This window comes from Equus quagga, chromosome 13 (genome assembly GCF_021613505.1).
Source record: "Equus quagga isolate Etosha38 chromosome 13, UCLA_HA_Equagga_1.0, whole genome shotgun sequence".
Classification (NCBI taxonomy): Eukaryota; Metazoa; Chordata; class Mammalia; order Perissodactyla; family Equidae; genus Equus; species Equus quagga.
Window position 1 is genome coordinate 13,779,896 of NC_060279.1, and position 14,852 is coordinate 13,794,747.

General features: G+C 34.7%; 1 protein-coding gene across 3 annotated transcripts in view; it reads left to right on the forward strand.

The window, feature by feature from the left end:
* The window catches only part of RALGPS2 (Ral GEF with PH domain and SH3 binding motif 2), a 154,339-nt gene that overhangs the window by 59,755 nt on the left and 79,732 nt on the right, over window positions 1–14,852 (forward strand). For all 3 annotated transcript variants that reach the window (XM_046680546.1, XM_046680544.1, XM_046680543.1), the window contains 3 exons: window positions 2,203–2,286; window positions 9,046–9,135; window positions 13,149–13,241. In XM_046680546.1, coding sequence (XP_046536502.1) covers window positions 2,203–2,286; window positions 9,046–9,135; window positions 13,149–13,241 — 267 coding nt within the window. The remainder of the gene's footprint in view (window positions 1–2,202; window positions 2,287–9,045; window positions 9,136–13,148; window positions 13,242–14,852) is intronic.

Consider the following 14,852-nt stretch of genomic DNA (forward strand, 5'->3'; position numbering starts at 1 on the left):
CCGTGTCCTCCTTTTTCTTTTGCTAGTTGTGGTGGAACACATATTCTCCTAGCTTTCTGAGAATAGGAACGTAGAAGGCAAAAGCTCTGAGATTTTCATGTCTGAAAATATCTATAGTATACTTTCATATTTAATTGATATTTTTGTTGGATATAGAATTTTAGGATTTTTTTGTGTGTGAGAAAGATTCACCTTAAGCTAACAACCATTGCCAATCTTCCTCTTTTTTAGCTTGAGGAAGATTAGTCCTGAGCTAATATACATGTCAGTCTTCCTCCACTTTGTATGTGGAATGCCTCCACAGCATGGCTGAGGAGTGGAGTAGGTCCGTGCCTGGGATCTGAACCTGCGAACCTGGACCACTGAAGTGGAGCACATGGAACTGTAACTACTCAGTCACAGGGCTGGCCCTGAATTCTAGGATTTTGAAGGCATTGTTTGAGTTGTCTTTTAACTTCTAATGTTGCTATTGAGACACATGATACCTTCTGATTCGTGTTTTTCTGTATGTGATCTATTTTTGTGTGTTCTGTTTTTGAATCTGACAGATTTTCTGATCTCTTTGTCTCCCACATACTGCAATTTTTAGATGGTGGGCCTTGGTCTAGGTCTTTTTTGTTTTTTTTGATACATTGTAATAGGAACTCTTCAAGGTTTTAGTTCTGGGGGCATTTTCTTGAATTCTTTCTTTTGATAAAGTTACTTTTCTCCATTTTTTCTCTTCTCTCTTAAAATTCTTACTATTCAGGTGTTGCCTCTTATGGACATTTCTAATTAACATAATATTTTGCTCCTATTTTTAGCTTATTGCTTAAAAGATTTTCTCACCTTTATCTCAGAATTCTTCTGTTGATTTTTAAAATTTCTGCTATTACATTTTTCATTTCCAAAAGCTGTATTTTGTTTTCTGAATATTTGTTTTTTATATCCACTTGTTTTTGCCTAATGGGAGCAATATCTATTTTCATCTGTCTGAGAGTAGCAATTATATGTTTTTGTCATCTTCTTTTCTCTGTTCTTTTGTTCTCTGTCCTAACTCAGTTTCGTCAGAGTTATTTTTCTTTTTTCCTATAGATTGTGTCTCTCTCTGGTGGCAGTGGTTGTATTACACAGAGTTCTTACCTATTAGGAACCTCTTTGGCAGACTGAAGCTCATAGAACTGAGCCTTGCTTTAAAATCAAAGGAAATTAGTTCTGTTAAAATACACTTATCAAGGGGGCCAACCCAGTGGTGTAGTGGTTAAGTTCACGTGCTCTGCTTCGGTGGCCTGGGATTTGCAGGTTTGGGTCCTGAGCGTGAACCTACACATTGCTCATCAAGCCACACTGTGGCAGCCTCCCACATACAAAATAGAGGAAGATTGACACAGATGTTAGCTCAGAGACAATCTTCCTCACCAAAAAAAACCACACTTATCAAAATAGTTTTTAAACTGTTATGTAGCAATATATGTGCTTCTTTATTAGCATATTAAGATCTAGAGGTGATGAGATCACAATTTCAAAGTAGTGATGAGTGTAAATGATATTTTCGAGATATCTGTACCAACTGTAATATGATAAGAAAATATCTGATTTTTATTAGTGACAAAGTCATGTGTGTTGCCAGTTTTTCTGTAATCTGTAGCCTACATTTATAATTAAAAGGAATGTCGTTTCAGTTAGAAGTTAGTGTAAAACGAAAGTTTAATTTTTTTTGCCTAAGTCCTTGAGCTCTTTGAATCCTGTTGACAGACCCTGTGGGGAGTCAAGAACCCCTTTATCAGAGGCTTCTTCGGATATCTGGGGTCATTGACTGTCACTTCAAACACTGAGGGACTGGAAAGCTGGTTGGAAGCTGTGGGGAATGGACTTGACTCCTCACGAGCAGCTTCACTGTGTGTTGTAAAAGGCTCAGCTCTCACTGTCTGTGGATCTTTCCACCTCGGATTCAGACCATCAGAGGGAACCTGCCGATCTGCCTGTGGAGTATGAGTCTGGTCATCTATGTTCCCACAGACAATTGGTTTACCCTTTTATATTCTACTAATAAAATTTGCTCTTGTGATTTAACTGAATGGTTATAGTATTAGATATGTTCCTGTTAAGTAAAACACTTCTAGGAAGGAACACAACTGTCTTTAATGTTTTGAAACCCTTAATATAACAAGAAAACTGAGCTATTTCATGAATTTATATTTAACTTACAACTTAATTTTTCAGGAGCTTTCAAGTTGTGGATGGAATAAAAAAGAAAAATATAGTTCTTCCCCAAATGCAGTTGCCTTCACAAGAAGATTTAATCATGTGAGTTGCTTATAAAATTTTGGTATTTAGTTTCTGAAATTCAATTCCACAATATATAATTTTTCATTAAGAAATAATTTAACTTTTTACATCAGTTCTGCAACATTTTCAGTCAATATTGCTTCAAATATTTTCTCTCTGCATGATTTTTGTTTTTTTCCTTTTGTGATTTTTGATTTTGTGATTGAAATTTGTTGAAACTTGGCATCCTTTCCTACTTGTATCTCATCCTTTCTTATTTTTACATCTATTCCCTGTGTGCTCCATTCTATGTAATTTTTTCAGATCTGTATTTCAGTTCAGTAATTCTCTTCAGGTGTGTCATATTGGTTTCAAATCTGTGTGCTTTTACACTAGTGTCAGTTTTTTAAATTTTTTAATTTCTTAGATTATTTTCCACATTTTATTTTTATTGTTATTGTCCAGAGTCTTTGGGGTACTAATTCTCTTATTTCTGCTGATCCTTACGCACAGTGGTTTGTTTTCTTCTGCTTTTTGTAATTTTGGATTGAGAGCTCATGTCCATTTAATCTTTTTCTGTGGGAATTTTGCTGTTGCCTAGGTTGAGGGTATATCCCTTCTGAGAAGCTTTTTGTTGACTTTTGCCAGTACCGAGGTCTGTCACAGACCTGGGACTGTTTTTATATGTTTTGGTTGGGGAACGTCTGTACTTCTCTGTAGAGAAAATTCAGACTTCAAATTCAGGTAAGGGCAGATTACAAATTCTTATGAAAGACTTATTTTTCTCCTTCTTCTGTATTGTCTCCCCCTGCCGGTAGGTGAATTGTTTTACTCTACCTTTTGACCAAGATTGTAGCCCTTTGAAGGTCCCTTAGATAGAAATGGAGGTGGGAGGGTGGATGGGTGAGGCCTTGTAGTAAATCATTGGAGGAGTGCTGAATCCTAAGCCCCCAAGGGCAGCTACAGGACCTTTCTTTTAACGACTGCTTTGCTTTTATTTCCTCTTTGTTTTTGGCCACTAGGGAAATCTTTTATTTTTCAAGTTAGCCATACATGTTTTTTAAAAAGAGTTTGTTGTCTTTAACCCAACATTTCTAAGGGTTTATAGCAAATAGTATCTCAGGTTATTTGGTTCACTGTATTCCCAAAGATGGAAGTAGGTTAAAGTTTTTAAAGATTAGATTAAATCAGTAATAGGGGCCTAGGGCAAACATGTTTTGTACTGAATTCCATATTTAAGCTATATAGCAGTCTTTTTCAAGATTTTTCTGAGGTGATCAGAATTTATTATCACAGTAAAAGTTTTTTCTTTGCTGTACAGAAACATCACGTTACCGTACTCACAAATTTGACTTTAGTTTTTAAGCACTCATATTATTAAGTGAGCCAAAAAGTTGTCAGAGTCAAATATGTCACAATGTACCAAAAGCTTTTATCCTCATTCCAGATCCCAGTTGATCCTATATAAGCTCCATTACTTAGGTACTCCATTACTCTATTATTTTCTCCTAGTAAGGTCATAGGAGATCTGAAGTAGCCAATTACAGAGGAAGTTAGAAAGAGTCCTTTAGAGGGAACATATCTGCCTCTTTATGTTTAAAATGAATCTCTTGTAGATAGCATATAGTTGGTCTTCCTTTTTATTTTCCAGTCTGACAATCTCTAGGTTTTCAGTTTAGACTTAGAAAAGACAAGAAGAGTTCAGAGAGTTTCCATATATCCCTACCTTCCCCCAATGTTAACATTTTACATAAGTGTGGTATAGTTATTAGAGTCAGGAAATTAACCTTGGTATATAATACCATTAACAAACTAAGGACCCTATTCAGATTTCTCCAGTTTCCCACTAATATCCTTTTTGTTGTTGTTCCAAGACATCATTTTGGATCCCTCATTGCATTTGGTTGTCACTAATTCCAGCAAAAGGGTTATCGTAGGGTCTGTTTCTTTTTAATGCTTTTCTCTTAACTCTTAGCCAACCTTTTCTGTTTCTTTGCAAGTCTGGTAATTTTTTCAATTGTATAATCATCAACAGTGCTTTTACACAGTCATATTTTTAATATGACTTTATATCAGTAGTACTTTTAAATATAGTATAGACATCTGTTGTGCTTTTAAATAGTTGTATGTGTTTGTGGGTTTTTTTTTTTCTTTTTGGTGAGGAAGACTAGCTTTGAGCTAATATTTGTTGCCAGTCTTCCTCTTTTTTTCTTTGCTTGAGGAAGATTGTCGCTGAGCTAACAGCTATGCCAATCTTCCTCTATTTTTTGCATGTGGGACACCACCACAGCATGGCTTGGTGAGTGGTGTGTAGATCTGTGCCTGGGATCCACACCTGTGAAACCCAGGCTGCCGATGCAGAGCACATGAACTTGACAACTACACCACGAAGCTGGTCCCTAAATAATTGTTTTTATCATTTATAATTATTATCAGACAAGCACTCCCAAAAATACCAGCTCCTTCATGTCATCAGAAGTGGAACTCTCCCTCATCTCTTTAAAAACTATGCTTTTTACTGGTTATCAAAATAATAACATGTATTCCAGGAAAATTGAAAAAGTGTAGAAATGCTTAAATTAAAAAGCTGGAGGGGACGATCACCCGGAGGTGACTGTTAACATTTTAGTTTATATCCTTCCATTCTTTACTTTTTCTCAATCTAATAGAAATTGTGTTGTACATATAATTTATAGCCTTATTGTCTTAGCATGCCATGAAATATTTCTGTATCATAAAATCACTTTGAAAACATTTTTACTATCTATATAACCTCCTGTGACTTGACTGTATCGTGATTTTAATAATCACTCTATTGGATGTTTCTCTGATAACTTATGGTCATGCCAGTGGCGTCCTGATTTTTTTTAATTGAAGGAGGGTTGTCTAAGTTTCTTTTAAATGTTACCTTTAGATAATTGAAAATTTGACTAATAATCGAAAATTTTTTGTAATTGGAAATTAATTTTTTTTTTTTTGAGGAAGATTAGCCTTGAGCTAACTACTGCCAGTCCTCCTCTTTTTGCTGAGGAAGCCTGGCCCTGAGCTAACATCCGTGCCCATCTTCCTCTACTTTATATGTGGGACACCTACCACAGCATGGCGTGCCAGGTGGTGCCATGTCCGCACCCGGGATCCGAACCAGCGAACCCTGGGCCGCAGAGAAGTGGAACGTGCAAACTTAACTGCTGCGCCACCGGGCCGGCCCCTGGAAATTAATGTTTTTAGGAATGATAATGATATTGGATTATGTTTATTAAAAAAGACTTCTTAGGGCCAGCTTGGTGGCGTAGTAGATAAGTTCACCTGCTCTGCTTTGGCAGTCCGGGGTTCGCTGTTTCAGATCCTGGGTGCAGACCTATGCACTGCTTGTCAAACCATGCTGTGGCAGGCGTCCCACATATAAAGTAGAGGAAGATGGGCATAGATGTTAGCTCAGGGCCAGTCTTCCTCGGCAAAAAGAGAGGATTGGCAGCAGATGTTAGCTCAAGGCTAAATTTCCTCAAAAAAGATTTCTTACTTTTTGAAAATATTTATAGATGCAATTATATAGTGTCTGTGATTTGCTTCACAATATTACTTGGGCATTTGAGTGCAGGGTGAGGATGGAGATGAAAAAGCTTGGCTGTAACTTGATTGCGGAAGCTGGTTAATGTACTGGGTCTTCATTATTATCTTCTAAGTTCAGTATACATTTGAAGTTTTCCATGATAAAAAGTTAAGAAACAAAAGCTTAACATATTTTTGGCTGCAAATATAAGGTTTCATAACACCTCTTTATGATTTTAAAACACTGAATAAAGCAACTATATTTAAAAATATCCTGTGTTTTCTAGGATTTTTTTAAATGAAATATTTGATGCATTTCAAAGAATGTGTTAAATATTTGTTTGAATCATATGAAAATGCTCATGTTAGACCATTTTTAGCCTACAAAAATGACAAGTTCATATCATAAATCTAATATGTATTAAGAAATGTTCTAATAACCATGAGTTCACCACCTAAGCTGAGAAATAGAATATTAGCAAAGCTGTTGAGGCGTTTTACGTGTTCTTCCCTCTACCCTTGATTAAGGGGTGACTATGATCTGAAAATTTGGGGTTTTTTTTTTTTTCTTTATACCTTTTTAGTTGGTTTTTAAAAATTTAACTGCTCGTTAATTCCCTTAGAGATTTGCTGGAAATATTTGCATCCCTAATCTTGCTTGTTTTTCATCTTCATAATATATGTCATCAGCCTGGATATACTCTTTCTGGGGTTGGCTTTCTTCACTTGTGTTTCTCTGATGTATCCATGGTGATGTATGTTGCTCTAGTTCATTGATTTTCACTGCTGTCTGGCATTTCATTCCATGAATATCAGAATGAATTTATCATTCTTTTGAGGATAGACATGAAGTATGTTTCCTAATTTTTTGCTATTATGAAGAATGTTGCTATGAATATTCTGAGTGTTTTGGTGTCCATGTGCAATAGTTTTTGTGGACGGTGGCTTTCAAACTTTTTTGACTGTGACCTACATTAAGATAAAATATTTTACATTGCGGCTCAATACAGACACAGAGCTGAAACAAGTTTCCTGAAATAATGTTCCTTTGTATTAGATGATATGTACTTTGATCTTTTCCGCTTAAAAAAACAGTTTAAAAACTTAAAATTAGGAAGAGCTACCATGAAAATATCTGTGAAGGTACTGATCTTCATTTTTCTCCTTCACTAATATGTCCCAAACATTGACAACAGTGCCCAGGATACAGTAGGAGCTTAATAAATATTTATTGAATGAAAACGAAAGCTGAAGTCATTTTATACCAATTAGATGGCAAAGGTTGATGATACCAAGTGTTGAGAAGGATATGCAGTAATAAAAAGCTCTTTCTTTTAACCCTCATTTAGTCTTAGTTCTATGAATAAGTGTATATTTAATGCTCACTACCATAGTTAGGTTGATTGTTTCTCTGGTCATTTTGGTTGTCTGAGGCTTGTTCTGCAGTAGATTACTCTGGAAGTAGAGCCCTCTGGAAGGGCTCATAGCAACAGTAATTCCTGAGTCCTTACGTGCTGACAAGTTCGTCTATCATTTGTATAAAATTTTCTTCCCTTGATTATATTTCATTTGTTACTCCATTTTTTTTCTGACAGAGTGTTGCTGTTGAAAAGAAGTCTGATGATGTTTTCTTTTACTTAAAAATCACTTTCTCTGTTTGTCTCCAAAGCCCCCAATTTTTTTCTTTTAAGGCTAGTAATTTCATTAAACTGTGTCTTGGTGTTGGTCATTCTGGGCTGGGGTTCTCAGGTGAGGTTGACTTTAGCGGGGCCCTGTTGACTGGGGAGCACCTGCACTGAGCCTTTCCAGCTTGCTGGTCTCAGGGTAGGTGGACTTCTTACATGGTGACTTAGGGATCCCAGAGAGAATGTTCCAATAGTCGAGGCAGGGGCTGCATATCTTTTTATGACCTTGTCCTGGGAGTCAGCATCAATTTCATTAATCCTTTCTTCATCGAAGCAGCCACAAGCCTGTCCAGATTCAATGAGAAGTGACCCATACACCCCAGCTTTCAGTGAGAGGAATGACAAAGAATTGGTGGCCATATTTAAAATCACCATAATATTTGTCTTAAAATTTGTCCAATGTTAAATTTAATTAGGTTGATGATCATGCAGTTTAGATTGAATTCTTAGTTGATATTTTCTAAGATTATTGTTAAAGTATGTGCAGTATAATTTTTTATATATTTTTAGAAGTAAACCTTTTTAGAATTAGGGATAGTTACTGCCATTAGTAGCCCAAATGTAGTAACAAATATGAAGATGGCTTTGTAAAATATAAGCATTTTACATTTACATACACATTTGTAAAATATAGACATTTTGACAATTTGTTTATAGATGAATGTTGCAAGTAAAATCTGAAATACTTCTCACTAAAAAAAGGTGAAGAAATGTGAGTCAGTGGCATTATGTTTTTTACAAAGATTTCTGTCTACATTGTGTTTTTAGATTGTATAAGTTTGAGCCAACTGATAGTGCTTTGATTTTATTTTCATAGTACATGAATTAAAATGTTACATAGATATTACATTATATCATGATAAGCAAACTGTTTTCATCAGAGTAGAGCATTTTACTTATAGATCTAGTCAGCCTTCTTAGGAATGACTTTTAATGTTTTTTAAAAGAAATCATGAAGATGGTTTAATTGAATTAGTATTACATACTTTTTTAAAATACAATCTTCATTTATTTTAGAATTACTCAGATATGTTTTTCTTTATGATATTTTATTTCATTTTATTCATACCAAGAAAATCATCCATGGGATTCTTCATACTTAGGATTCTGCTCATTGTAAATAAATGATGATGTGGCATTATAGAGCCACAGGAAAACGTGCTCTAAGTAGCCTATTTTACAATATCTGATCTTAGAGCTTATCTAATTCTGCCAGAGTGTTTGAAAATACAGCAAAAAACATTTGTTCATGTTGCATCACTCTTGTTTTATTGCATTGTCTTAGCTCTTTTCCTTCAAACTTTATATTAGCTTTTACAAATTAGAAATCATAGTGATGTTTTTATGTGTATGTATACACATATGTATACGTGTCTATATCTGTCTGTGTATATGTGAAGTGTATGTAACATTTGAAGATTGGTTGTGTCCTGGTACTAAGTCAAGTGTAAGAGAAAGTATTGTTTTTTTAAACAGCTATAGGTCATTCATCAAGTAGTTGCTGTTTTTGATCCTGGTGAGTAAATAATCTTGTCATTCAACTATTTTTAATTTTTATTTGCAGGTAAGCTTTTGGGTTGTTAGAGAGATTCTTCATGCTCAAACATTAAAAATTAGAGCAGAAGTTTTGAGCCACTATATTAAAACTGCTAAGGTAAGAAAAACTTGTGTTTTTATGTTTGGGTTCAACCATTCAGCAATGTTTGTGAGTGAGTATTTGCCCGTGACACTTTGTTTACTATTTGTGACACTGCAAAATGAGACCTATTGATTAAGTCCATTTTTAAAATTTGATGCCTGATTTCTCTGCCTTTTCCTTTATTTCTCCTGTCTTCCTCCCCTTTTTTAACGTATCTTTCCTCCCTTTCTCAGAGTAGCTGAATTATTGATTTATTTGAATGGATAACTAGACAGAGGTCAAATTTTGGTGAAGTCCAAATAAAATATTGGACTATTCCGCAGGTGACTGAGAAAGCCTTATAGGGATTAAGTCAGAGAACACATATTAATTATTTGTTTTTGACATACATCACCCTGCCAACTGTGTGGAGAATGATAAGACTTTATTTTTTAAAAACTAGGATAAATGAGGACGTTAACCAGATATGTTAATTGAATGGTTATTGTGGGACGTAGGTAATAAACGCAGCAAGAGAAATGGAGCATGGATTTCAAGAGTAGTCAGAATTTAGAGAGGGGGATGAAATAGGACATTCCACAAGAGGATACCAAGATTTTATTAAAACTTTTGTAACAACTCCGAATTTATGTGAAGTTCACTAAAAAGTGGTGTACTTGTAGCCACATTCTTCATTATTCTTGTAATAAATATGTAATTTATCTCACCTGTGAATGAAGGAAGACGGACTAAAATGAAGGTACCATTTTTATAATTGTAAATGGTTATAATTCTTATAAATCATAACTCTTCCATATTTTCTTTGAGCACACTGGAGCAAGTGTATTCTAACATTCCTGTGGCACTAGGTGGCAGAGCTAGCCTTCTGAAAATTTGGTATTTTGCAGAAGTGTCAAAATTTTTGAAAACATTCTCTGTGATATGTTAGATAAATATTGTGTTTGAGCTAATAGAATTTCATGGCTTTTCTCCCTAGATTCTGAATTTGTGTTATTGCTTTCTGCTATCTTCGTTAGGTTTTTTATGTACTTGTATTTTCCACTCAAAACTACCAAATTTTGCCCATCAAACCTGCCATTACCTTCCTTATCAAATAATCATTTAATTCCTAATCAAACTCTTAGACTTTGAGGTTTTTTTTGACAGTGCTTGCTTTCATCCCAAATTCCAAATTTTCATTTTTGGTCTTATACTGTCTTTTAAATCCCTCCATTCTGACTTTTCTGCCTTCTGTATTCACTTTGTTATAAAACTGTCAAGTCTTTCTCTTCTTTTAGTAGATAATATCAGTCAGGGTTCTCTAGAGAGAGAATATATAAAATAGGTGAAAAGATTTACGGAATTGTCTCCTTAAAGGACTGGGGTAGGCGTGGGGGGCTGGCAAATCTGAAATCTGTAGGGCAGGCAGACAGCCTGAAACCTGGGCAGGGAGGTGAGGCTGCAGTCTTGAGGCAGAATTTCTTCTTCTCTGGGAAACCTCGTTTTTACCTGAAGGCATTTCAACTGATGAGAAGCAGCCCACCACGTTATGGACTGTAATCTCTTTTAATTAAAATCAGCTGATTGTAGATGTTAACCACATCTGCAAAATATCTTCACAGCAACACCCAGATTAGTGTTTGATTAAATAAGTGGGTGCTATATAGCCTAGCCAAGTTGACACATAAAACTAATCAAATAGACACAGAAGAATGTAAAATATGTTTAAGGTAACAAAAGAATGATAAAGTGAATACTCACGTACTCACTGCCCATTTTGAATTCCCATAGCCCTCTTCATATGTGGTCTCCTACCCTCCCATTACAAAAGGAACCACGGCCTTGAATTTTGTGTTTGCGTATCTTTTATAGTTTTACTGTATAGATGTGTCCCTGAATAGTATATTGTTGTGTGTTTTTGAATTTTGTTTAAATTGAATTGCTCCATAATGACTTTTATACTTTTATAACTTGCTTTTTTTACTGAGCAGTGTTACTGAATGGTGTCAGGTGTATCTCTGTTATAGAGTACTCTGTTTGCATATCCCACAAATATTCAGTGTACTCTAGCTTGGATAGTTTCCAGATTTTTGCTGTTATAAACAGTGCTGCTACAAAAGCATTCTTGTGTAAGTCTCTTGGTGCTCACGTGAGGTTTGAAGCCCTAGAAATATAGAGAAAAGACAAATTACTTTCAAAGAAATGACAATTAGATCAATAATCTTCATTGAATCTGTTGAGAATGAACATTTTTTTCTGTGTTGACCATTTAGGTTTTCTCTTCTGAAAGATCTGTTCGAGATCTTTCAACAATTTCTGTTATGGTGTTGGTCTTTCATCAGTTTCTATAGGAGTCTTTTTTATGTATGTAGTTTCTAGATGCCAGTTCTCTGCCGTATGCTTTGCATACATCTTCCTGTTGTGGCTTGTCTTAACACTCTTTTCATGTTATCTTTCCATATAGATGTTCTTAACTTTAGTAGTCAAACTTATTAATCTTTAATTAATTTTTATTATCTTATTTAAGACCCCTTACTCTAACCTCTGAGAATATCAAAGATGTTCTCTTATATTATCCTTTAAAAGATTTATAGCTTTGATTTTGGTACTTGAGTATTTAATCCATCTGGACTAAATTTCATATATAATATGTGTGAGTTATGGATTTTAGTTTTAGTTCATATTTTTCCATATGAATAATCATTCTGGCACCATTTTTAAAAATCTTTTTTAAAGCTTTCTTTATTTCTTTTTTGTCTGGAAGCATCTTTATGTCACCCTTGTTCTTGAAAAATGCTATTCCAGACTTAGAGGTTTTTTTTAATTTATTCTACTTGGGATTCCTTGAGCTTCCTAGCCCTAGGAATTAGTGTCTTTCAGTGATTTGGGGGAAAAACCTGCCATTATCTCTCATATATTTCTACACTATTACTTTTTATCTTCTCTTTCTGCAACTCTAGTTAGATAAATGGGGGCCTTTTTTTCTCTACCATTCATGTTTCTTAAACTTTATGTCACATTTTTTAAAAACTATTTGGCTTTTATGTTGCATTCTGGATAATGTCTTTATGTACAGTCTTCACTTTATTTGAAGCCAACATGTGATATACTGTTCTCCATTTGCGAATTCTTGTTCCTTGTGTTTTTTTCTTTTCTTTTTACTTGAGTTCATATTTCTTGAAACTTTATGGGAATTCTGAGACCTGAATTAAGGTGGCATATTAGGGTTCTTCAGAGAAACAGAACCCTCCCCTTTGCTTAGTTCTGATGTTTGAAACAGGCATTTTTGCCTTGGAGTCTCTTGATGGTGGGTGAGGACAGTTCTAAATGACTGATTTTTAGATAGACCCATTGGGATGTAAGCATCCGGTAGTATGAAGAAATCTGGGAAATTAGGAATAAATGTCAAGTAGATCTCTTGGCAGACTCATGGAACCTGGTGTTAGATAGGAGTTCTCTGCACAGAGACTGTAAAAGGCAAGGTGTAGTATTGGGAAGCAGGTAGTTAGATGTCCCAGCGTGAACGAGGAACAAAGGATCTGGGGATTCAGACAGGAGGAAGCAGGAAATTGAGGAGGACTCTGGGAAGCGGGTTTGAACCCTAGCCCTGAAATAATGCGGGTACTGAGTAGGAAACTAGATCAGGATACTGGGCACAGACCGTGTCTTGAAACTTGGATCCTAAGGCAGAGGCTTAATAATGTTTCAGTATAAGGAAGGAGCCTGCTTGCTAAAAACTAGTGTGCCTAATCATAGCAGGCAAACTTGATACTGAGCTGTAACTTGGGTTTTCTTAATCTCTTACCCAACTAGAGGTAGATTGGTTCCCGGAGCTTAGAGATAATGCCAAGTTAGAATGCGGAAGTTCTATGGTGGGCCCAAATCAACTTACTGTGAACAGTGAGTACTGAAATGGCAAATCTCAGTGGTGAGGGTAATACGTACTGGATCACTACCAATTGCCTAAATTATACTTGTGCATCTGAAGTTTTTTTGTACTCTTGCTGTTTATTTTTCATCTCTCTTCCCCCTTTTTCTTAAATCTTCAGAAACTGTATGAGCTGAATAACCTTCATGCACTTATGGCAGTGGTTTCTGGCTTACAGAGTGCCCCAATTTTCAGGTTGACTAAAACATGGGCGGTGAGTAGTCTTGCTTAGTTAATGAAAGGTTAGACTTCCTGTTGGAAGTAAAAATGTGTTATAAGGTTAATATTATGATAATAGATAATAATTTTAAATTACTGTGTACTCTGTACTTTGAAACCTGCATTTTTCTCTCAGCTGTTTCACTAAGTAATTTTTTGGGTAAATTACAGATTGGTGCTTGGTTTTTGCTCTTTAGGAAATCATTTTTGTAAAACGTCCTTAAGTATCTTTGACAATATACCATTTCATGTTTACTCACGAGAAAGTGTAAATCCAAAAAGATTGTATTTAATCATGTAAAGATTATGCTTTTGGAAAGTTTGAGGAAAATGTAAATTGTAAGTTTCAAAAAGTATTTACTGATTTAGATTTCCATTATTTTTAGGCAGGAAACTTAGGTTTTTTTCCTTAGAAATATCAGAAAATCTGATAATTAACATGGAATTATGCAGTGTTGCTACATATTCTGATGTTGTGTTAATCGTATTTGGTTCTGTATACTTTAACAAGGTCAGGATGTGAATTTTGATTTCTGCGAATTTGTGTATTTTCATATTTGAGTGACATGATACTGGCCACACGCTGTCTAGGTATTCTTCATTTAGATTCTATGTAAGTAAAATTTTAGATTTAATTAAATCTGTTCATATATAATACTCTTCTTTAATGTTAAAGAGGAATGATTTTATTACTTTTTGTACAAAGGATTTAGTGTGTTCGTAGGGTTCTGTGTAAAAGGTACGACTGACTTTAAAAATCTTTTTTTTAATTACTACAGTATAACTGTATTTTTAATTAGCTTAGTGTCGCTTTCATTTTTTTTGGTGTCTGAAGAGACAGATGTTTCTCATGAAAACCAGGGTAGATTTCTATATTGGAAAAACATTAATATGGAAGAGCTTACAGTTTTCTTTATATTTTCTTTATATTTTAGAAACACCTGGGTGAAGGATTTTCCTACTTTAAAAATTATTTTTAACAGTGATGGCCTTATTCTCTTTTCTTAAAATTTGAATTTCATGGGGGAATGGAAATGATTATAAATATACTGTTAGGAATTCCATCTTTGAAGTTTTAGGGAAAAGAATTATACTCTGATGTATGTTGTGGTTTAGAAATGAGATACATTTCCCTCAAGTTAATTTTTATTTTCCTTGAAGATATTTTTGTTGTCTCCCTCATGTATTTGCATGGAAAAGATTTTTTTTTATTTAGTAACATCTCCATTATTAATCTGAATAAAATTTTGGTGTTTATATTAAATTTTAAAATATTCCATACTGTGCCGGGTACTGTCTAATTGCTTGACATACAACAGTGAATGATATAAACAAAATCTCATTCTTATATAGCTAACATTCTACTGGGAAAAGATAAACTATAAATAAATAAATGATATAAATAGTGATGAATGCTCTGAAGAATAATAAAACAGAATAAATGGAATGGAAAGGAAGGCAGGGAAGTATTTATATCATATGTGATAAGAAAGTCTCTGGTAAGTGACAGTTGAGTAGAGACCTGGGGGAATTGAGAGGACATTGATGTGGAATCTGGGAGGAGGGAACTCCAAGCAGAGGTAATAGCCAGTGCAAAGGCCCTGAT